This window comes from Oncorhynchus gorbuscha, linkage group LG19 (assembly GCF_021184085.1).
Source record: "Oncorhynchus gorbuscha isolate QuinsamMale2020 ecotype Even-year linkage group LG19, OgorEven_v1.0, whole genome shotgun sequence".
Lineage (NCBI taxonomy): Eukaryota > Metazoa > Chordata > Actinopteri > Salmoniformes > Salmonidae > Oncorhynchus > Oncorhynchus gorbuscha.
In genome coordinates, this window is record NC_060191.1 from 14687107 (window position 1) to 14712374 (window position 25268).

General features: G+C 43.2%; 2 protein-coding genes across 7 annotated transcripts in view; one reads left to right on the forward strand and one right to left on the reverse strand.

Moving 5' to 3' along the window:
- The first annotated feature begins 1123 nt into the window (after nt 1-1123).
- Nucleotides 1124-8465, forward strand: LOC124006371 (squalene monooxygenase-like). Its single transcript, XM_046316351.1, has 11 exons — nt 1124-1897; nt 2290-2545; nt 2875-3052; nt 3279-3375; nt 3581-3694; nt 4300-4471; nt 4728-4823; nt 5198-5340; nt 5797-5893; nt 6329-6416; nt 7234-8465. The coding sequence occupies exons 1-11, from the start codon at nt 1622-1624 to the stop codon at nt 7424-7426; spliced, it is 1710 nt and encodes a 569-aa protein (XP_046172307.1). The 5' UTR covers nt 1124-1621; the 3' UTR covers nt 7427-8465.
- Nucleotides 8466-9123: 658 nt separating this feature from the next.
- LOC124006223 (oxidation resistance protein 1-like) overlaps nt 9124-25268 on the reverse strand; it is a 213336-nt gene continuing 197191 nt past the window's right edge. For 4 of the 6 annotated variants that reach the window (XM_046316081.1, XM_046316077.1, XM_046316082.1 and 1 more), the window contains 8 exons: nt 24807-24966; nt 20447-20612; nt 14184-14264; nt 12479-12604; nt 11758-11910; nt 11433-11528; nt 11233-11306; nt 9124-10955 (listed from right to left, as the gene is read on the reverse strand). In XM_046316081.1, coding sequence (XP_046172037.1) covers nt 10820-10955; nt 11233-11306; nt 11433-11528; nt 11758-11910; nt 12479-12604; nt 14184-14264; nt 20447-20612; nt 24807-24966 — 992 coding nt within the window. In that variant the 3' untranslated portion in view covers nt 9124-10819. Of the gene's footprint in view, nt 10956-11232; nt 11307-11432; nt 11529-11757; nt 11911-12478; nt 12605-14183; nt 14265-18200; nt 19031-20446; nt 20613-24806; nt 24967-25268 lie in introns of those variants that run through there. The other 2 variants (XM_046316079.1, XM_046316083.1) reach the window with 2 other exon arrangements.

Sequence of the window (25268 nt, forward strand, 5' to 3'; positions counted from 1 at the left end):
TTAATGCACACTCCTGTAATGTTGACATGATTTGATTGAGGCCATCAATGGTAAAAACCAGAAATATGAATTTAATGGAGTATAAATTATATGGCATTTCAAATATTGAATTAATGAAGGAATTAATTAATTGACCACTGATTGATTGGTAGTTTTTCATACTGGAGTTGAATACAAATAAGCAAACCCTATTGTGTCAGTGCTTTGCATTACTATTATAGTCATTAGAATAAATATAAAATAGTGTTGCTACTTAGCTTCTAATGTTAGAGTAACATTAAAAATGTCCGAGTAGGGGTCTTGGCAAAAAGACTTTCAAAAAAACGTTATACAATATTTAATAAGGCTCCCTAACATGAACTAGGATGCCCTCAGAAATAAAATACATGTTTGTATTGATATCCTCACAATCCAATTTATCTACATAATCACCCCAAGGCAAAATACCGGTATGTAACACAATCCATAACAGAGTTATTTCCTATGTCTGGCAAAGAGTCCTGACTGCGAACCGGTTTGGTAACTTCCTCCGTAGTGTAACATTGTAGACCGATAGACCCCTTTCCAGCATGACACACTTGACAGTAAGAAAGACAACGCCATTTGCGCGCATTCAACATAGCCTACATTTACGTTTGTATTACTTATAAATATAAAATCACTTTTTGGGGTTCTCATACGCTTACAACGAAGTTTTGAATCTTGCTTGAACAGTCGCTAAGATTATTTGGTTGTGATCTTTGTAAAATAACTATTTTGGATGCAGCAGTTGTTAGCTAGAATGCTAACGCTCGTTGACATAGGCTGTAGCAAAGGCTAGCCAAAGAGCTATTTTGCTGGTTGAAGTTGAAGTGTTTTTAAAAAAAGTATAATGCAGTTGATTTGCGATGATGACACAAGCAAGACATTCATACAAGGCTTAAAATCAAATTATAACAAAAAGTAGTATGAAATGCACTCATAAGCAACATGTAAATATTGGCTCTTTCCCCTGTGTCCTATAAGAATTTCCCCTTGTTCTGCCATCAATGTGTACAAACACAGAAAAGGGTCTATAGACACCTTTCCAGTGACGTCATATCATACTATCCTCTCTCAGCCAGCGCTCCAACCAGCAGCCGAGGATTGGCCAATAGCCTGATAGCGTGAGCTCTGCTCACCGATGTGTTGTTCTTGATTGGACGGTTCAGATACAGAGAGGGCGGGACACCAAACCTGCGAACCCGAGTTTGTACCTATCTCATTATCATAAAATATTTAGCGTCCCTTAACCATCTGACGTGTCGGGTGGAATAATTGTCATGGTTTTTAATACTTTTCTTTTGGATTAACGGATATCTATATATATTCAATATTACTGGGGCTACGATCTGCTAAAGTAACTGAAATAGGATGCTCAAGTCTACGCCAATAAATATAATATTTGTTCTTTTTGAAATAATAATTGCTGAACTGTGATGAGATTTTATTGGAAAATTGATTCTATTTCATGATCTTGGGTACTTTTTGTTTTTGCGATTTAGTTTCAGGTTCTAGGTTAGGAAACATTCTGAACAGTGGTAATTTATTGAATGAGTTAGCCTATCCAGTTCAAGTAGCCTAGTATAATAATAGAATAAAGATGTGGACTTTTCTTGGAATTGCAAGTTTCACCTACATTTATAAGAAATGCGACGCAGTTTTGGAGTATGCTCACAAAGAGCTAATCCTGGCGGCTGTAGTGTTCTTGGCAGTGGGGATGCTGCTATCCTATGTCAGGTACCACGGACATACATTTAAGGTACCCCAAATTCTACAATTACCGCTGGAACTTGTATTATCCCTACCGGGCATCAATACATTTATACCGAAACCCTCAGCTGTCAGGCACAGGAGTGGAGAGAGCGGATCAAAGAAGGTGAGTAATAATAACTGTATAATCTGTTGAAGACCAAAAACAAGAAATAAACTAGATTAATACGTTTATTATTCTCACCCGTTGGCCTACTTCACTATACACAATAAAATAGTGTCCAATTATAGTGCAAAGACACTCGTTACGTTTTTTTAAACCTTCTATGGGTAAGTACAACTGAGACCTGCAGATCTATGTATTTATTTACATCTCAAACAATTAATTGAATGTTCATCAATGTTTGAGATTTAGCAGAACAGCTCTCATGGAGCCTTTTTGTTATAGCAAATCATATGCATTTTCAAACACCATTGCAAAGTACCATGAAAATGCCAATTTAATGATTTGAATTCCTTTCTCTCTCTCCCCACCATCCTCGCTTTCTCTCCAAACAGGGAGGTGGCAGGAGGAAAAGAGTGTGTTCCTCAGGCATGGAGAGCCCCCCAGCAGCAGGGGACTCTCCTGCATCTCAGGAGCCGGATGTGATCATAGTAGGAGCGGGAGTCCTGGGGTCGGCCATGGCTGCAGTGCTGGCCCGGGACGGCCGGAGGGTCACTGTGATAGAGAGGGACCTGAAGGAGCCTGACAGGATAGTGGGAGAGCTGCTGCAGCCTGGTGGATACAGGGCCCTGCGAGAACTGGGAATGGAGGGTGAGTGGTCTCTGCAGCATGAACTAGAGATCTTTTAGTGTGGGGTCTACGTGTAAAAAGGTGATAGCGTGGGACAAATGACCAATGAGCTGACTCGCAACAAGCCCTTGCATTGAATGGGGGCTGTGCTCAATGAGTAAGGCTCACTGCAGGACCTATATTGAGCTTAAAAGTTGTTTGTTTAAAGTGGGACCAAACAAACTGTAGCAAAGACACCTAAGTCCCTATGTAATGTAAATACATTCCTTTTTGCCACAGACTAAAGACCTGAGTTGAAGGAATAATAAAGTGTTTCATCACCCTTGCCTAACCCTGGGCTCTCCTCTCAGGTTCAGTGGAGGGGCTGGATGCCCACGTGGTGAACGGCTATGTGATTCATGACATCGAGAGCAGCACAGAGGTGGAGATCCCATATCCCCAGGCAGACAGCAGTATCCAGTGTGGCAGGGCCTTTCACCACGGACGCTTTATCATGGGCCTGCGCAGAGCCGCCCTCGCTGAGCGAAAGTAAGGCTGGGAGAGAACCTTCACTATACCTGTTGGGCATGTCATTACTATCACTAGGGCCACACGTTTTATCCTGACCACATGACCAGGACCAACTCCAGGGTTTAGTTGTTATAGCCTGATTATGTTTTTCCTGGTCTGGTCATGTGATCAGAAGAACCTGTCTCTATTAATAGCGTCACTATAACTACTGTTTCTTAATAACTGGTACTTTGCTCTCCCCTAGTGTTACGCTCATAGAAGGCACCGTGTCCAGCCTGGAGGAAGAGGATGGCTGTGTGACAGGAGTGCAGTACAGGGACAAGGAGACAGGAGACACAAAGGTCACCTCTAAGCTTGCGATGCAGTTTATACTCTGGTTCTCTCTAGATAGCCGTTGCTGTGTAAAATAGCCCCATGCTGATACTTACAATTACACTTGACAGTATTTACACCTATTGATTAGCAATTCACCAGGATCCATTGATAAGACAAGCAGTGTAACAGATGTGTTTTTAACAGATGTAATTGTGTTAACCTGTCCCATAGGAGGTCCATGCAGCAGTAACTGTAGTAGCTGACGGCTGTTTCTCAAAGTTCAGGAAGAGCCTGGTAGCTGGGAAGGCCCAGACCTCCTCTCACTTTGTTGGATGTATCATGAAGGTTTGTTCAAGTATTATGTTGAATGAATGAATGAATGAGCTAATCAATGAATCGACCGACCAATTTAGCAGACACTTTTCAATATTTTATATGTATATTTTTTTCCTCCCCAATTTCGTAGTATCCAATTGGTAGTTAGTCTTGTCTCATCGCTGCAACTCCCATACTGACTCAGGAGAGGTGAAGGTCGAGAGGCATGCGTCCACTGAAACACGACCCAACCAAGCCAGACTACTTCTTGACACAATGCCTGCTTAACCCGGAAGCTTAGCCACACCAATGTGTCGTAGGAAGCACCTACTGTCCGTGTCAGCACTCGGCCCCCCACAGGAGTTGCTACAGCGCAATGGAACAAGGACATCCCTGCAGGCCAAACCCTCCCTTAACCCGGGCGACACGGGGCCAATTGTGCACTGCCCCATGGGTCTCCCGGTCGCGGCCGGCTGCGACAGAGCCTGGACTCGAACCAGGATCTCTAGTGACAGAGCCTTAGACCACTGCGCCACTTGGGAGGCTAGCAGACATGTTTCACCAACCAAACAAACTATTGATAGAATGCAGTCAGACTAATGTATTTCCTTTCTGTCCTCTCCTGTCGTGGACAGAACTCTCCCCAGTTCAAGCCCCACCATGCTGAGCTGGTCCTGGCCAACCCCAGCCCTGTCCTCATCTACCAGATCTCCTCCTCAGACACCAGGGTGCTGGTGGACATCAGGGGAGAGATGCCCAGGAACCTCACTGAGTACATGGCTGAGAAAATACACCCACAACTACCAGGTAAGGGATTTAGGGTATACAGTATAGAGATTTAAACAGTATGGCCTCGGGGCTCGTGAGACTTAAGGGCAAACTAACCATATCCACCACGAGTGTAAAGCACCCACATGAATATGTGCTTGAGAGCTTCAACACACGAAGAGTAAAATACGGCATTATAGGTTGACATTCACTCTGTGTTGATTTCAATTCTTTATCCACCCATCCTTGTGGTGATGAATGTGTGACCTCTGACCTGACTCTTTCTCTTCTCTAGAACACCTAAAAGAGCCGTTCATGGTGGCTCTGCAGAACGACCGGCTGAGGTCTATGCCAGCAAGCTTCCTGCCTCCGTCCCCAGTCAACAAGCCAGGTAGGACACAAGTACTGACCACAGTGTTGGGCTGTGTCCCCAAGGGCAAATGGAATAGGGTCCCATTTGGAACGCATCCTTGGAGAGTTTAATGTTGGCTGTGTGGAGTCTATCACACCATTATAGTATGGTAGATCAATGTTCTATTTTAAAACAGCAATAAACCTTGAAACCCTCAAAATAAATATTAGACCAACTGCATTGCTCCATTTGTTATGATCATTAACAGTATATTATTTTATCTTTAGGTAAGTAGTTTGAAAGCCTGACCAGATAAGATATTTTGCTGAAAAAGATGATCCCCCTAGCAGTGTAAATGTGTTATGTTAGTGAGGTGTGGACTGGGGCTAACGTGGGCCTTTGTCCTGTTCCAGGTGTGCTCCTGCTGGGTGACGCCTACAACATGAGACACCCTCTGACCGGAGGAGGGATGAGTGTGGCCCTCAACGACGTCCTGATCTGGAGGAGCCTGATGAAGAACATCCCTGACCTGTACGACAACACAGCCATGCTCCAGGTAAACTCACATCCCTAATCTCATTCCCCTTTCTTATGATTATTACATTTCCATGACATTTTGGTCACCTTATCCAGAGTGTCTTACAGTCAGTATTATGTTAATGATTGGACAGTGGGTACTACAGAGAAGGGATAGACAGTAGAGGGGTTCAGACAGAATGGCCGACAAGGGGGATATCTGATCCTGAGTCAGACCGGACTCCGCCACACACATTATCACTGTCTGAATGGCCTTGGTTTAGAATTTGTATTGTTGTTTTGTGGAATGTGGGTCCATATTACATTGCAATCACCTGCTACCACAGAACATTAGGGAGTTTTATATGTGGCACAGGGCATATTGTTTCTGTAATCCACAGTGTTGTAGTAGTCAAATGAATAGTTACAGAGCAATGTTAGGATATATTGTATTAGGCTGAAATGTAAAACATGTTATTTATTTTTTTCATAATAGGCAAAGAAAAAATTCCACTGGGAACGCAAGTCATCACATTCCTTTGTGGTGAATGTGTTGGCTCAAGCCCTGTACGAGTTGTTTGCTGCAACCGACAGTGAGTCTCCTTCTCTGTCCTTTTTACTATCCCCTGCCAACACATAGAATAGAAAGTCATACATGGTTATGCCAAGTGATTTGGTTCATTATAACGACATTATAATGCACTATACCTGTAGGATTTAATTAAATTGTTACCAATGTCTCTACTTCGATCATTTGTTTTCTAATGGTCCAGTTACTTCTTCTCAGTAGATGTCCGTATACCTCAAATTACTGATACTAAACACTTAGCTAGGGCGATTACAGCAAACCGAGAGGGACATTTAGAAGATATTCAGCATAAATAATTTCTGCTGAAATAATTTTTAGTGTTAAGCTGTGGATTTTACCAGCAGGGTACTACACTGAGATATACTGTAACATTTAGCATAATCTCCTTCATGGCTGACATGCATATTCATATGAGCTGTTTGGTGTTTGTGTCTTTCAGAGTCTCTGCACCAGCTGAGAAAGGCATGCTTCCTTTACTTCAAGCTGGGTGGGGAGTGTGTCAACGGTCCCATTGGTCTTCTCTCAGTGTGAGTCTCACTAATGTGTTCGACACGCTTCAAAACTGTTGCAGTTGATCCTTGACTGTGTATGTCAATGCAATATTCCCCATTCAAAAAATATCCCAAAATATGTGTGTAAAATATTCATAGGGTGTACAAAACATTAGGAACGCATTCCTATTATTGAGTTGCACCCCCTTTTGCTCTCAGAACAGCCTCAATTCATCGGGGCATGGGCTCTACAAGGTGTCGAATGCATTCCACAGGGATGCCGGCCCATGTTGACTCCAATGCTTCACACAGTTGTGTCAAGTTGGCTGGATGTCCTTTGGGTGGTGGACCTTTCTTGATACACACGGGAAACTGTTGAGCGTGAGAAACCCAGCAGCGTTGCAATGCACACTCAAACCTGTGCGCCTGGAACCTACTACCATAACCCGTTCAAAGGCACTTTAAACATGTTGTTTTGCCCATATTCACCCTCTGAATGGGACACATACACATCCATGTGTCAGTTGTCTCAAGGCTTAAACATCCATCTGTAACCCGTCTCCTCCCCTTCATCTACACTGATTGAAGTGGATTTAATAAGTGACCTCAATAAGGGATCATAGATTTCACCTGGATTCACCTGGTCAGTTTATGTCATGGAAAGAGCAGGTGTTTCTAATGTTTTGTACACTCAGTGTATATAAATGTATACTGTATATGCACCTGTATTGACATTAGAGGACCGCAATGGAAATAATGTCTCCGAATTGGGCAGCCTACTATTATTAATGATCAAAATCAATCAATCAATTGTCTATGGTTTTAATTGGCTCTCAATCCATTCTATTCCCAGGTTGACGCCCAGTCCGATGACTCTGATTGGACACTTCTTTGCCGTGGCCTTGTACGCCATCTACTACAGCTTCAAGTCTGAGTCGTGGTTCACCAAACCCCGAGCCTTATTCACGAGTGGAGCTATCCTGTACCGCGCCTGTACCGTCATGTTTCCCCTCATCTACTCTGAGTTCAAGTACCTGGTGTACTGAGCAGTGATCTAATCTGAGCCCTAACCCAGTGGAACGCACACCAGCCTTAGACAACAGGGTCGTATTCAGTAGCGCATAAATGTAGCAAAACATTTTGCAATGGAATACGAAGAAGTTCAGGTTGTCTCCTACACTGTTTCTGCCTGTTTTCTTCCATTTAGTTTCTAGTGAATACGTTTACTGAGCAGTGCCATCACTGACCTTATGTTGACATGACATACAAACAGTATAGTGACCTAAAGATGCACTATGAAAGTGTAGTTAACTGTCAAGTCATCTTGGCTGTATGTATAATTTATATGAAACCACTTAGTTTTAGGCCAACAATGTATGCTTTTACTCATTGGGTGTGGGGAGGCATGCCACTTTCTGGACAATGTTTCTGTCCATTTAGGCCAGGGATCCCTGTTGTCTCAAGCGCACCCCTAGAGGCAAAAGATCTGTATAGCCTCTAATATTACACCATCCTATAATCACTCAACAGGGATGCCGTACAGGTCTCTAATGTGACCATTATTCAGTGCTGAAGCCTTTGACCTTGATCATATGCCTTTGTCTGCTCAATGATAAGACGTCTTCTGAGGACGAGGTCTAAATTGACGCTGACAATTGTTTAGTAATGCCTTGTATATTCAGAATTTACATCACAACCATGCATTTACGTAGTGTAACAGACAATGCGTAATAAGAGGTTTGCGTTAGCAACTCTTAATTGCAAATTTGACCAAATAACCAGCTGAATATACAGTAGGACTGACTACAGGTGTCTAACCACTTTGCTGCTAATTGAAAATGAGAACAAAAAATGTCCGTCCTGCTTGTAAACTACTGTGGTTGTCTTCTATTTCTCTTCATGCCAATGACTTCTTTCAACACTTAGTTGTTTCACCCACACGAAGCAGAGTGTGAATGACAGCTCAAACACAGTTGGATGTTTGTCTACCCTTATTCCAAACGGTGTCCTTATTTTGTTCTGAAAAAGTATGGATCCTTGTACATTTACAATCAAATGATGTATTAAACGGTTTGATTGGTTCAAGTCAGATCACCTGTCCTTAAATTTTGCCAAGTTATAGATTTCCTGCCTCAAATTATTTTTACACATTGTGACAAGGGACTTAATATAATAATAATATGCCATTTAGCAGACGCTTTTATCCAAAGCGACTTCACCCCACATCTCTAGTACTTGTTTAAAAAGTAATTCTTCAGCTGTGAACACCTGCTGGAATAAAAGCGTGACTTAATGCCTGTCTGAGGATTGGCGTGTCTAGAAACCACAAGTGACACCCATTCACCCTCCTGTGTGCCTGGAGGAGGGGAGGGTTGCAACACAAACAAAGAGCACAGAGCTGGGAGCTGATTCAGGACCTGACCAATGGTCCACTGCACCATCCATCGCTTCAGCATTTAGGAAGGAATTCATGACAGAATTTCACACGGTTGGTGAAAATATTTACTTGTAATTGTATTCTTTAATAAATGAGCAATTATGCAGTTAAATTTCTTCCTTTGGAAACTGATGTTTTATCTTTACAATCGACCGACTTTTTTTTTATTCAATAAAACTAGATTAATGATACCGAGGTGATGACCGATAGTCCTGATACATATGTCCACTAGGTGGCGCTCAATACACAATCAGTTAGCGCAAATGCTGGAAGGAGGGGATTGAAAGCAATAAACACAGACATGTCCCAGGTTACAACAATTTTATTGTTATTTATACATCAATAATACATTGTATCCCTGTAAAATAATTAGGACTTATCCATGTTATTCTTTGTGACTCGATAGATACAAATGCTGGTGTGGAAGACCAGAAAGGGGAAGGAAAGCTGCTGTGAAGTTTAAATGTACATATTTTCTCTTAGTTCACAGTCTTAACAGTCAGTCTACCAACTAATGAAGACTCAACACTCAACAGAACTTGTGATGAAAGTTAAATTCTTCTTCGACATTCAGCCTCCTTACTCCTGGACAACAACACTCCTTTAGTTACACAGAGCATTAGTTTAGCTTTACTCTTAATATTATAGCAGCAAGCTTTCTACTAACAGTTAAACATGTTTTTAGATTCTAAACAAAAATTACTGTACAGCTACTGCTACTAGAAGTCTAAGAACCTGGTTTATAACGCTTTTAGACCGGATTCAAGTGCTAGAAGCAACCCACCAATCATATATGTGTTTCTATATAGGAACAAATCTATTTTAACATGAATTTACAGGGTAATATACAATATATTTGTAACAGCTGAAATATCAGCACAAAAAGATCACTGTCACACAACAGCAACATATAATTAATTATATATAAATAATATACAATTGTCATATGCATGTAAAACAGTTAACCACGTCTCAGGCTTTTCAAATTATACCCAGAAAAGCAATTGTGGATCAAGACATGAAAGCTTTACAAGTCCTCTCTGATAAAGAGCCACGGACAGGCGAGGAAAAGCGCCATCAACCTGGATTATTTGAGGTCACATGACAGTAATTTGCATATTCCACAAATCTATTGCAACACATTACTGTCTACGAACAGTACACACGACTCCTGAGGGGCGCCGGTGGTAGCTGAACTCACACGTAGTACACCCACTGAACAGAACATTATTAGTACGACGATGGGTAATATTCTGATTCTAGCTATGTGCTGTGATGGTGAACAATAGGACTACAATACACAACACTCTATACGTAGTTCTTGCCTCAGAAGTAAACCAATGTAAAATACTTTCCTCCCCTCATAATATAGTGTCCTCATCCTCACATTCTGCTGAGATTCTTCCTTCAGGTGTTTGAACACCAACCAGAACTATGTTAGGTTCAACCGTCTCCACTGAGAACAAAGGAACGCATGTTGTTCATTTTATTACTGGATCTCTCCACTAAAGGCCTGTAACACCACATATAGTAACATCCTACTGACTGACGTCAACCAAGTTCTGAGGGGCGGGGTTCCTTGAGTGTCTCAATTTCAGATAATCTGGACTACGGCAGTTTCTCAATCACAAACCTGAGCCGACATCATCTCCTGCAAAGGTCAGAGAGAGCGAACTGATTGCTCCTCCTTGGTTCTGCAACAAGACGTCTCTACGGTCTCTAACAAACCCACACATCCCCTGATGCCTCACAGTATAGTACACCTCCTCAAAGACGCTGCACACAGCTGTAACAAGATACACACAAGGTCATTCACAAAGAAAAGCTCTGTTATTACTGCAGTAGTAACGTATGAACGCACAACACGCATCCTTCAGCTGGCTCAGTCCTGGGAGCCCCAGACAGTGGGTTGGAGCAGGGTGGTGATGTGCAGTTAGGTTTGAGGCAACATTGCCATTGTAGGGATGTTTAGTCCTTCTCTTTTTTCCCGTGGTGGGTTTTGTTATTCAAAAGCCCAGATCTCAATGTCCTGTATATAGAAATCCTCCTTCTTGGAGAGCATGGGGTTGCCAAAGGTTTTACAGGAGTGACTCCTGCCGTGGTACAGGTCTCCATCCAACCACAGGCCAAACTCACCACTGAAACACATCAAGACAAACACATCACAGCATCTTCAGAGACTCAATCCAGACAGCAAGGACATCACATACATGCTGTGAGTGTTCTGACATTCTAGCATTGGTCTGATAAACTTAAGACTATGGGTGCCATTTTACTCTTCTGAACACACTGAGCAGTGACTGTGCAATGTTGACTAACCACAACATCTTAAACTTTGAAACTGGGTTGTCAGTTAATGCCAAATAAAACTTTTACGTAAAAAAAGAAAAAAAGAAATAGCAGGTACATACATACCTTCCACCACCAAAAGCTAAGGAGTCCATATCTCCTTTCATAAAGAACATATTGTCACCTGTCCATTTGTACACCTGTCAACACAGAACAGAGCATGCCACCATCTGTGTAGATATATCATTACAAACCCTCATCCCATCTTACATAAGCTTCTCATTGTCAAGAGAATCACCAATCAGAGAGGTCAGAGGTCAACCTACCTCAAACTCTGGACAGAAGGTGAAGAGGAAGGTTTCTCCCGTGCCATAAAATCCCTCGCTGATTTTGAAGGGTTCGGACGCCAACGCACCAAACACCTGCAGCAACACAACCAACCAGAACACACCAGGTCAGGAAACAGACAGTACGGAACCGTGGTAATGTATTACAGCTCAAAGGCCCAATCCTAACTTCAGATGAGCATGCTTGTCTCACACTTTCGCATAAACTACACATTGAAGTTAATGGAGGACTTTCACACAAATTTGAGTTACATGCACAGGTCTGGACTCAGGCCTAATAGAGAAGTGTTGTTGTCCCACTCACCCCACCATCACTGTCCCTGATGACCAACAGCACAGGGGTGTCCTGCCCCTGCATGGCCCGGTACAGGCTCTTGATGCTCATGCCATGCTTGGTGGTGCCATAGGCCAAGGTCCAGGGGTACCCAATGGTACGGGGAGGGAGGTTCTTGGCCAGCTGGAGAAAAGAGGCAGACACCGGGGGGGGGGGGGGATAAACAGTAAAAGAGAGAAAAGGTCACAGACATCAATGGTCCATTACAGCTGCAGTGACCTTTTCCCACAGCTGGTTGTTAGAGAGTAACGGAGCTCCACACACCCAGAACACAACAGTCTCAGGAGAACAGGCTTTAAGAGTCGACCACAGAGAGACCCACAATAAGAGCGCAGCAGGCTAGTCACACACATTCTATGGCTCCTTCCTTCGTTGCATGTCTTAACAAGAATTCCCCCCAACAGCTATAGGCCTACATGCAAATATGCCTTTTTTTCTGAAGACTAACCCCACCTCATCCATGTTAAAACCCTAACAGACCTGATCTGAAAACCCCAACCATCCCAGTATTGAGATTCTCTGATGAGGCTAAAGAACCTGCTGTCACTAAACAGATAGCTCCCCAAGGAGGGCCAGCACTCCTCTGGCTGAAGGTCAAGCATGACGATTCTTTAGGAAGCAGCCTATTGACAATCAGTGTCAGTGCATCAATATGCCAACAGGTATGGATCTTGCCATTGTGCGTTATTACCTTCTCTATCTGCTGTGCCTCCAGCAGCTCACTAGGCTCACTGAGGTTGGGTCTGAAGGTCTCAGGCTCCAGCTCCGTCTTGATAGAGGTGGCATGCTTAGAGTTCACCTCCTCCTTGGTGGTGATCTGAAAACACAGACAACAGTCAGGAGGGGTGGGCTTAACTAGTAAGGGCAATGGGGTGTCTATCGCTTTAAGCTATGTCCCAAATGCACTACTTGGCCCTGGTGAAAAGTGGTGCCCTTTATAGTGAATATGGTGCCATTTGGGACACAGACCGGGATGAAAACGGTGTTAGATGTTTTCTATAGGCTAATAAACCAATACTGCGTAACTTACTAGGAGCGGGGGTGTGTCATAGGATTTCTAAGTAGGTGGTTTTAAAGATATGAATAAAGTCTCATATCAGCAGATGCAGGATTATTTACAGGCTAATATGAGCCCCAAAAAACAAATATACAACATAGGCCTACTTAATATAACAAATTAAGTCAGCTGTGAAAAGCATCCATTTGGGAGCAATGGGTTTAGGGAGAACATAGACCAGACTCCTTTATGTCAGTAACACATAGTAAAGGTAAGGAGCCAGCCTTGGCTTATGAGAGCCTAAATGGCTCATAAAAACATGTAGGCTTCTCCAGAATTGTAATAACACTTGGAAATGTGCATTATATCCATAGACAGAGGGCAAATCAGGAGGCTAAATTGTACAATGTCTGAGTCTGGATATGTCTATACTTAGCACAATAGGAATGTTGGCTGGAGAAAATGCAAAACACAGTAAAGGCCTATTTGTGATTGAGCTGGACACACGGTGTTGGACTGTTTGAGTTCCAGCGGGGGTTGTTTATCTTCCTCCATAACAGGCCTGATTGTAGACAGCCTAGCTACTGGTGGCCTGACCGTGATCACATTACAGTCCTGTTGAATTACCTGCATTGTCCTGCACAAACAATCCTGCACCCACTTAATGGATTGAATCGAATCCCACTTCCACCCACCATCTACCTCTCTCCCTTCAATAGAAAGCAGAGGCGGATGGGGAAGCAGCAGTTCCACTCTACCCAGATGTGGATGGATGAACACAGTCATTCAGAAGTGAACACAAATTCCACATTTGATTAAGTCGGGAAAACCTCAGGAAAAGTCCCCTCCCTCAACAGAGATGAGCTACAACATATTGTATTATGATTCACATTCTTTGTCTCTATGACAGCCTTGGGACTAGGCTATCTAATTAGCTATGGCTAATAATAAACGAGGCCTTCTGAAAACTAGCCACAGCAGTGGTCAGTGAAGAGCTGTGGGAAGTGGATATGCAAGGCATTATGGGAACTTCATGAAGACATCAATTACCCTCCTCCCTTTCTCTACCAGGAATTTGTTGCTGGTTGCACAAAACTCTTCAAATTATTCTCATAGGGATTCTTTGGATAGTTGCTACACGAGTCTGCAGCATCATAGTGCTGGCCCATCCCAGGGCCCAGGTCAAGGTTAGCCCAGGTAGGACAACTGGGTGAGAGGCAAGAGGTCAGAAACACACCGAGGAGCTCTAACAGAGCCTGGCAGGGGCTAATCTAAAATGGCACCTTATTCCCTACATAATAGCGGCCAAACTTAGTGCACTACATAAGGAATAGGGTGCCATTTAGGACATAGCCTAGAAAAGGGGAATGGAGAGCTGGAGCTTTGCTGAGTGGGGCACCTGAAGCCGCTTGCAGAGAGATTTCAGATCTTCACTGTTTAGCGCATCGATCCGGCGGTGGTACTCAGTCAGTGACACTACCTGGGGGACGGAGACAGGAACAGGAAGTGTAACTCAGCTGCTGGCGATGGAGGAAAAAGGATGAGCACAGCAGAGGGAGGAGAGACAGTACATTTGAAGGTGGAGAGAACTGACATCACTGTCTATATTTCTACATCTACCAGTATGTGATATTCAGGTCTCCATTGGTTTAAAGTCTAATATTTGAACAAGACGTGGTTGATATGAACCAATATAAGTGTTTTGCATGGTTGTGTAATCTAAATCAACACCACTAGTGGATGTTAGGACCAGCCAGAGGGACGAGAGGCAGACAAGCCATTCTGACACAGCCAGAACAAAAACAACTTAAACCAGAGAAGCCACACAAGGACATTCTTCTGATAATCTTATTCAATTGAGAGGATACGTTGGACTGTAGGTGATACGACACCAGTGCACCGTAAAGCACTTGCCAGCCTGTTAGTGTACAGACATGTTGAATCTGTTGCACAACACCGTGCAAGTCAAGTCAAATCACCCTTTTGGTGTAGTAGGACAAGAGCACAGACAATTTCTAAGTATTCTGATGTAACGATTTAAAAAGTCCAGAAAGCATATCAAAACACAGCCTGTCAGTATGTGTATTAACCCATGGAGAACAAGCTTTGTCTCTCTACAGCTGACATAGTGAGCTATAAGCAGAATTATGAGAATTGCAATACATAGCCTATCGGCACCTAAGTATATTGATAATATCGTATCTTGAGGTCCAGGACAATTCCCAGCGCTAGTGCTGCTTTTCATCATCATTAATGATCATCATTAATAATAATGCGCTGAAGCAAACATCTCTGCCAGACAGAGTTCATGGAAGCTAGCACACACAGGAATCCCCCTTCAAAACAGCCTATCAGCAGTTCTGGCAGAGTCTAACAATAGCTACAAGTTCTACCTCCACAATAACATCTTAAAGCCCAGCTTCTACTTCAGAAGGTAGCTAAGCCCCTTGAGGTCCAGCTCTTCAAGGGGATGTGCCCATGAATCAGCACACAGTGCGATCATGGGGTCATATGAAATAGCATAACAAAGCCATTCAAGGGGTGCACACCTCCAGATACAGTACAGTAGGCCTACTTAATAGGTCTCTCTCACACTGCCCTACCCTGTGCTCTGACCTCTTTCTCCCCTCTCTCTCCAGATGAAATCTCGCGTCTTGTGACGGCCGGCCGCCCAACAACCTGCCCGCTCGACCCTATCCCCTCCTCTCTTCTCCAGACCATTTCCGGAGACCTTCTCCCTTACCTCACCTCGCTCATCAACTTATCCCTGACCGCTGGCTACGTCCCTTCCGTCTTCAAGAGAGCGAGAGTTGCACCCCTTCTGAAAAAACATACACTCGATCCCTCCGATGTCAACAACTACAGACCAGTATCCCTTCTTTCTTTTCTCTCCAAAACTCTTGAACGTGCCGTCCTTGGTCAGCTCTCCCGCTATCTCTCTCAGAATGACCTTCTTGATCCAAATCAGTCAGGTTTCAAGACTAGTCATTCAACTGAGACTGCTCTTCTCTGTATCACGGAGGCGCTCCGCACCGCTAAAGCTAACTCTCTCTCCTCTGCTCTCATCCTTCTAGACCTATCGGCTGCCTTCGATACTGTGAACCATCAGATCCTCCTCTCCACCCTCTCCGAGTTGGGCATCTCCGGCGCGGCCCACGCTTGGATTGCGTCCTACCTGACAGGTCGCTCCTACCAGGTGGCGTGGCGAGAATCTGTCTCCTCACCACGCGCTCTCACCACTGGTGTCCCCCAGGGCTCTGTTCTAGGCCCTCTCCTATTCTCGCTATACACCAAGTCACTTGGCTCTGTCATAACCTCACATGGTCTCTCCTATCATTGCTATGCAGACGACACACAATTAATCTTCTCCTTTCCCCCTTCTGATGACCAGGTGGCGAATCGCATCTCTGCATGTCTGGCAGACATATCAGTGTGGATGACGGATCACCACCTCAAGCTGAACTTCGGCAAGACGGAGCTGCTCTTCCTCCCGGGGAAGGACTGCCCGTTCCATGATCTCGCCATCACGGTTGACAACTCCATTGTGTCCTCCTCCCAGAGCGCTAAGAACCTTGGCGTGATCCTGGACAACAAACTGTCGTTCTCAACTAACATCAAGGCGGTGGCCCGTTCCTGTAGGTTCATGCTCTACAACATCCGCAGAGTACGACCCTGCCTCACACAGGAAGCGGCGCAGGTCCTAATCCAGGCACTTGTCATCTCCCGTCTGGATTACTGCAACTCGCTGTTGGCTGGGCTCCCTGCCTGTGCCATTAAACCCCTACAACTCATCCAGAACGCCGCAGCCCGTCTAGTGTTCAACCTTCCCAAGTTCTCTCACGTCACCCCCGCTCCTCCGCTCTCTCCACTGGCTTCCAGTTGAAGCTCGCATCCGCTACAAGACCATGGTGCTTGCCTACGGAGCTGTGAGGGGAACGGCACCTCAGTACCTCCAGGCTCTGATCAGGCCCTACACCCAAATAAGGGCACTGCGTTCATCCACCTCTGGCCTGCTCGCCTCCCTACCACTGAGGAAGTACAGTTCCCGCTCAGCTTAGTCAAAACTGTTCGCTGCTCTGGCTCCCCAATGGTGGAACAAACTCCCTCACGACGCCAGGACAGCGGAGTCAATCACCACCTTCCGGAGACACCTGAAACCCCACCTCTTTAAGGAATACCTAGGATAGGATAAAGTAATCCTTCTCACCCCCCTTAAAATATTTAGATGCACTATTGTAAAGTGGTTGTTCCACTGGATGTCATAAGGTGAATGCACCAATTTGTAAGTCGCTCTGGATAAGAGCGTCTGCTAAATGACTTAAATGTAATGTAATGTTAAATGTCTATGGACATGAGCAGTGCTGTGGGTGGGTGGCCCTCAGGGACTGGAGCAGTGTACACCTGCAAATGAAGCCTTTCCATAAATATGTTATGATACTGCATGTCAAAAAATAGAACAATTATGAAATTATCTGAATCTACTATAGAATTAGGCTATACATTAATTGCTGTTATAAACTAGTTAAAAGTTATTTTAGTCAGGTTGAATTGGGCAAACTTGGGTCAAGCAGAAATAAGTTACCTTGAAACACCTCTTTAGTTACCTTAATCATTGTGTAAATAACTTTCTCAAACAAACTCCCACATTACAGTTCTCAATAATGCAAAGAAAATGGTAAACTAGTCTTCATTAAATATTTATTTTGAGCCTAACTTTAGCTGACACTAAAGTGCAGTCTATTGAGAAACGCAAAGTCAGGCCAGTTTGCTGCAATCCCCATCTTCTGTGTTTAGGAGGAAGGTCTCATGCTGGCCAATGACCATAGCCCGAGTGCCCGTCTGTTTGTGCTTGACATTGAGAAATGGAGTTTGCAAGAGACCAAAGATCTGAGACCAGGCTACAATAAACATGTTATTCTCTGCTTCTGTTCCTCCCAAATAACAACTTACATGAAGGTCATTCTTTCCAAAACAGACATATTGCATCAGCCCATCCAACTAACGTTATAGATATAATATCTCACCATTACAGAGAAGCTGATCACTGTCCATGCAATGGAAATTGTAGAACTAACGAATTGTAAGCTATACACAGTGTATTGATACAATGTCGCAAGTTAGTTATTAACCTTAGATACAACGAAGCACGCTGTTCACAGACAGTTTTTTCAGTGAACACAACAACCTCAAAACTTTCCAAAACGAGAACCAAAGAAAAGGATTGACACAAAAGGACAACATCAAGTGCCGTTTTTTTAGACTCATCAGATATGTCAGTGACTATTTTGATTTCAGTCAGTCACTGGGCAAGCCGTTTGCATTTTTTTTTAGCAAGCTAGCCATCCAGTAATGTAGCTAGCAGGCTAACAACAACAAAACACGCGCAGCTAAAACACGGACTGTTATAGATACATACATAAGTGTACTTAGGGGTCAGCGGCGTTTCTTCCTTCACCCTTCTAGAGAACATGTCTTTCTTTCGGGGCGAGGTTGAGCTCGACAGTCACATTCCTGATTCTTGAAGTAATTCCAATCTCCACAAATCGATGTTGAACCTGACACCGGACGGGCGGGGACTCTACTAGCTAACTAAAATAGAAACATTTTAGAAGGGTCTCGGGTGTTTATTTGACACCCGCAAGAGCCAATGGCAATGCAGGACAGGAGCAAAGCCGGCTCCTTATTTGCTCAAAGGCAGAGGGCACTTCCTATTTGCATACTTCACTAGAGCAATTTAAAGATACAATACCAGTACATTAAAAAAAAAAATCATGAGGTACTGTAGGGAGATCAAATGCACTTCTCGTGTAACGTCACTGTAACAATAAAACGCTTGGTGGATCCCCTTTGAGTAGTTTGGGCACACATCAAACGTTAATCAATGAAGTGGCTTGAATTGTCATACTTGCCATATGGCATGACATACAATATACATACAGCACAGTAGACCTAATGATCAATGACCAAATAAAGTTTAATAAAAGGCTAAGAGCATTACAGTTATTACAGACTAATAATATAAGTGTTGTTTAAAATCAATGTTTACCTTAAAGGGTCAACGTAAAAGAGAGGCAACTATTTACTTATTCAAATCACTGGCCTCTTCAGGACCAGGCCCAAACAAATCAACCCACGTTGTTTCCTACATCATTCCTTTACATTAAAATGTCAATCCCAGCCACAACTTGCGTATCAATTTCTGTATGCAAAGAATGTATCCTCTCCCCATTATACCTCAAGCACGTGCAGCCAGCCGACCTATTAGACAGACTTTGAGCAGCCATGTCCATCCACTGGACGTTTTTAAATCCTAAAACCCTACTTTCACATTTGAGGGGCAATTAAAATCTCACGAAGACACTATTAAGGATAGGGCAGAGAATGAGAGAACTGAACACAACTATGTATATTACATTCACAAGAATGCCCACACTTTTTAAAGAATTCCCTATGTGCCTTCCCGGCCTTGAAACAATCAGCTTTTTTTACAACGGGAACCATTCCATCCATCTGTCTACAACTGCGGAACACCCCAGTCAGTCAGGTCATCTAGCACAACTATAGTTTGGGATGACCGACGACAACAGAGATATTAATGCATGCCATATACACTGCATTGATAACGTGGACAACTGACTTGGAACAAAATGATTTCACAATCATGCAAAACATTGTGGTTGCTGTAATCTGAGTGAAAATTGCACATTTCCAACCAAAGGAAATAGTATTCACACAAATTACACAATAAACATAGCTATAACACATCAAGCAAACACTTGGACAGATTGATCAAAACAATGTAATCATCAATCACAGTGCAATAATTTGAACACACAAATCACCTTAAGGAGCATAGATAATGATGATGTAGAATAACAATGTAAATAAATTCAATTTAACACTACACACAGTCATATCACTACAAAATAAATCACTTGACTGAATGAAAGCATATAACGAATAGGACATATATGGACTACAACACAGGCTGGAGGAGAAGGTAAATACACAGAGTGTACCAAACATTAGGAACACCTGGTCTTTCCATGACCTAGACTGACCAGGTGAATCCATATGATCCCTTATTGATGTCACTTCAATCAGTGTAGATGAAGGGGAGGAGACAGGTTAAAGAAGACTTTTAAGACTTTTTTAGGTTAAAGACTTTTAAGCCTTGAGACAATTGAGTCATGGATGGTATATGTGTGCCATTCAGAGGGTGAATTGGAAAGACAAAAGTTTTAAGCGCATTTGAACGGGGTATGGTAGTAGGTGTCAGGCGCACCGGTTCCAATGTGTCAAGAACTGCAACGCTGCTGGGTTTTTCACGCTCAACAGTTTCCCGTGTGTATCAAGAATTGTCCACCACCCAAATGACATCTAGCCAACATGACACAACTGTGGGAAGCAATGAAGTCAACATGGGCCAGCATCCCTGTGCAATGCTTTAAACACCTTGTAAAGTGATTACCCCCAACGAATTGTAGCTGTTCTGAGGGCAAAAGAGGTTGCAACTCAATATTAGGAAGGAGTTCCTAATGTTTTGTACACTCATTGTATTGTAACTACTACACATACTACTGTACAGCAACATCCAGCCATGTAAGAAACAACACAGAATGTAGAATGTAGTGTGGAACACCTCAGTTCTCTACTCCTTACCTCCCACTCTTTGTTGTTTATATCCGTGAGGGGTTCGTCTTCTCCTGTCTCGGACCCCGAAGGCTTCTTGACCACCATGAACCCTGGCTCGTGGCCGATGCCCTTCACCCCCTCCCCATACATGTCTGGGGTCCACTGGATGAAGAACACATACAGGTGCTCGGACCTGGGGAGGGGAGAGAGGTAGAAAAACAAACAGTCACACACATAATTACAGAAATGATGGTAACACTTGAAGAGAACAGTACCTACGTAAGGACTTCCTAACACATTCATAACAATACATACCGTATTCATAATCAGTACATAAACATTCCATGAATGTCAATTTATGTTAACGGTTATTGGTTCTGAATAGTGTTATGAATATATTCTGCCAATTTTTTGGCCATATTCTGATAGCCTACCGACATCCTAACCCTCACAATGCTTTCATTTCACATGTAAAGTGAATGCTTTAGTCTCAAAATGGCCGTCTCTAAATGGCATGAGGCTGTTATGCCACTCTGCTGTCTTGTGTCTCTATGTATCAGGCTGTATATGGTCTTTTTCCCCACTGTCTGGAACTCTCCCACCATTGTCAGGATACTTTACACACATCTTCTGGGTCGCCACTCAATTAGGTCATCCAGCAGACATAGTCAGTCTGCCAGTGAGTGTGTGTGTGTGTGTATGTGTGTTTGTGTGTACGAAAGTGTGTGCATGTACGTGAGTATGTGTAAGTGTGCACGTCTGTGCATGGGTGTGTGTGTGTATAAAGGCACAGTGCTATCCATGGGAACAGAGCCAGCAGTGTAACAGGGCAGCATTACAGGAGACATTCTGAGATAAACACATTCCAATCACCCTACAATGGCACATGGCCATGGTGATGGTGGTGTGACTGTGTCTGTGGCCAGAGACAAGACTGGTGGCCTGTCTGCCTGTTTCAAATTAGATTAACATGTGAGACTGAGAGGAATGTGCTGTGCTGGTCAACACAAGCCTACTGGCTACTGGGAATGAAAACAGCTGAAGGGTAGAATTTTCAAAGTCAAAGAATGGCTGGTCAAACATCTGATCAGATTCATAACTTTTCATAACTTTCTGTCCTCCAGGACTGGAGACAAAGGCAGCACTGTGCTTGGACCCAACACTGCAACAAAGTGACTTTTCAGCATTAACTAATTGAATTAAGCTGTTGAAGCAATTTGGAATAATTCACTAGAAAAACATATTTTACAGCTTTTGATGAAGATACATATTTCCTTGTACTGTTCTTTGAAAGGCCTAAACGATACATTCATTATGAATACTGCTGACATTGCTGTATAACATCCCAGCGGAGTCGAAATTGACAGATCTCATTACGATTAATACCTATTTACATAAAAGGGCAAAAACAGTTCATTTGTGCTATTGTGGACAGAAATGTCATCCAAAGCACACTGAAATACTGCACAAAATGTACACTACTGCTCAAAAGTTTGGGTTCACTTAGAAATGTCCTTTTTTTGAAAGAAAAGCTTTTTTTTGTCCATTAAAATAACATCAAATTGATCAGAAATACAGTGTAGACATTGTTAATGTTGTAAATGACTTTTGTAGCTGGAAACGTCCGATTTTTAATGGAATATCTATATAGGCGTACAGAGGCCCATTATCAGCAACCATCACTCCTGCGTTCCAATGGCACGTTGTGTTAGCTAATCCAAGTTTATCATTTTAAAAGGCTAATTGATCATTAGAAAACCCTTTTGCAATTGTGTTAGCACAGCTAAAAAACTGTTGTGTTGATTAAAGAAGCAATACAACTGGCCTTCTTTAGACTAGTTGAGTACCTGGAGTATCAGCATTTGTGTGTTCGATTAGAGGCTCAAAACAAAGAACTTTCTTCTGAAACTCGTCAGTCTATTCTTATTATGGGAAATAAAGGCTATTCCATGCGAGAAATTGCCAAGAAACTGAAGATCTCGTACAACGATGTGTACTACCCCCTTCACAGAACAGCGCAAACTGGCCCTAACCAGAATAGAAAGAGGAGTGGGAGGACCCGGTGCACAACTGAGCAAGAGGACAAGTACATTAGAATGTCTAGTTTGAGAAACAGACACCTCACAAGTCCTCAACTGGCAGCTTCATTAAATAGTACCCGTAAAATACCCGTCTCAACGTCAACAGTGAAGAGGCGACTCTGGAATGCTGACCTTCTAGGCAGAGTTGCAAAGAAAAATCCATATCTCAGACTGGCCAATAAAAAGAAAAGATTAAGATGGGCAAAAGAACACAGACACTGGACAGGGGAACTCTGCCTAGAAGGCCAGCATTCCAGAGCCGCATGTTCACTGTTGACGTTGAGTTTTTTTAATGGATCAAAAAATAGCTTTTCTTTAAAAAACAAGGCCATTTCTAATTGACCCCAAACTTTTGAACGGTAGTGTATATACATTGCCTTGCAAAAGTACTCATCCCCCTTGGCGTTTTTCCTATTTTGTTGCACTACAACCTATAATTTAAATGTATTTTTATTTGAATTTTATATAATGGACATACACAAAATAGTCCAAATTGGTGAAGTGAAATGAAAAAAAAATGACAAAAGTGTCTAAAAAATAAAAAAACTGAAAAGGGTTGCGTACATATGTATTCACTCACCCCCTTTGCTATGAAGCCCCTAAATAAGATCTGGTGCAACAAATTACCTTCATAAGTCACATAATCAGTTAAATAAAGTTCACCTGTGGGCAATCTAAGTGTCACATGATCGGTCACATGATCTCAGTATATATACGTGTTCTGAAAGGCCCCAGAGTCTGCAACACCACTAAGAAAGGGGCACCACCAAGCAAGCTGCACCATGAAGACCAAGGAGCTCTCCAAACAGGTCAGGGACAAAGTTGTGGAGAAGTACAGATCAGGATTGGGTTATAAAAAAATATCTGAAACTTTGAACATCCCATGGAGCACCATTGAATCCATTACAAAAAAATGGAAAGAATATGGTACCACAACAAACCTGCCATGAGAGGGCCGCCCACCAAAACTCACAGACCAGGCAAGGAGGGAATTAATGAGAGAGGCAACAGAGAACAAATAAAAAAAGAGACCAAAGATAACCATGAAAGAGCTGCAAAGCTCCACAGCGGAGATTGGATAATCTGTCCATAGGACCACTTTAAGCCATACACTCCACAGAGCTGGGGTTTACGATAGAGTGGCCAGAAAAAAGACATTGCTTTAAGAACAAAATTATCAAACACGTTTGGTGTTCGCCAAAAAGCATGTGGGAGACTCCCCAAACATATGGAAGATGCTACTCTGGTCAGATGAGACTAAAGTTGAGCTTTTTGGCCATCAAGGAAATCGCTATGTCTGGAATAAACCCAACACCTCTCTCACCCCGAGAACATCAGCATCATGCTGTGGGGATGTTTTTATCAGCAGGGACTGGGAAACTGGTCAGAATTGAAGGAATGATGGATGATGCTAAATACAGGTAAAATCTTGAGGGAAACCTGTTTCAGTCTTTCAGAGATTTGAGACTGGGACGGAGGTTCACCTTCCAGCACCAGCAGGACAATGACCCTAAGCATAGTGCTAAAGCAACCCTTGAGTGGTTTAAGGGGAAACCTTTAAATGTCTTGGAATGGCCTAGTCAAAGCACAGACCTCAATCCAATTGAGAATCTGTGGTATGATTTAAAGATTGCTGATCACCAGCAGAACCCATCCAACTTGAAGGAGCTGGAGCAGTTTTGCCTTGAAGAATGGGCAAAAATCCCAGTGGCTAGATATGCCAAGCTTATAGAGACATACCCCAAGAGACTTGCGGCTGAAATCGCTGCAAAAGGTGGCTCTACAAAGTATTGACTTTGGGGGGGGTGGATAGTTATGCACGCTCAAGTTTTCAGCTTTAAAAAAAATTATATATTTTAATTCCAGGTTGTAAGGCAACAAAATAGGAAAAATGCCAAGGGAGGTCAATACTTTCGCAAGCTACTGTAACTGGACTGCTTTTCACAGCCTGGTCCAGTTCCCTCAGTGAGGGAAAAAATTAATGTATTCTATTCTATAGATATTTGTGTATGTACGTGTGAGTGTGTGTCTGCAGAGTGGGTGAATAAATAAATAATCTAGCTGTCTGGGCTGGTGGCAGCATAGTGAGATGGGCTTGGCAGACATTGGGGCTGCACTACAGTGACTCTGCAGACCTTGGCGCTGCAGTGTGGCACACACACACACACACACACACACACACACACACACACACACACACACACACACACACACACACACACACACACACACACACACACACACACACACACACACACACACACACACACACACACACACACACACACACACACACACACACACACCTCTCCTGCGACACAGCGAACCAGTACTCATGTTTCCTGTCCCTCTGAGCGTACTGCTGCATGGAGGCACTGGCGTTGGACACAAATGTCTTCTTCATGGGCTGGCCCACCCGCAGACACAGGAACTTGTGGGACCGGTGCCTCCGCCGCTCCATGGACACTGTAGAGCCACATGACAAACAGGAAATGATCACATGGTAATGAATTGTTACCTTATCCATCTTAACACTTACAGGGCCAAAGCATATACCAATCTGATTTAAATCTTTCAGAATATGTTTCAATTTAGTGACTGACCAAATGTAGGCCTACTCCTGGTTTAAAACATATCCTCTTATTATCTAATAGTCCCTCACCACACCACTGGACCTAATCCATCTGTAAATAAGAAAACATTTCAGATCTATTTGATAACAGAGTCTTTATATGACCTATATCTCCTCCTCTCTCTCTCCTCCTCTC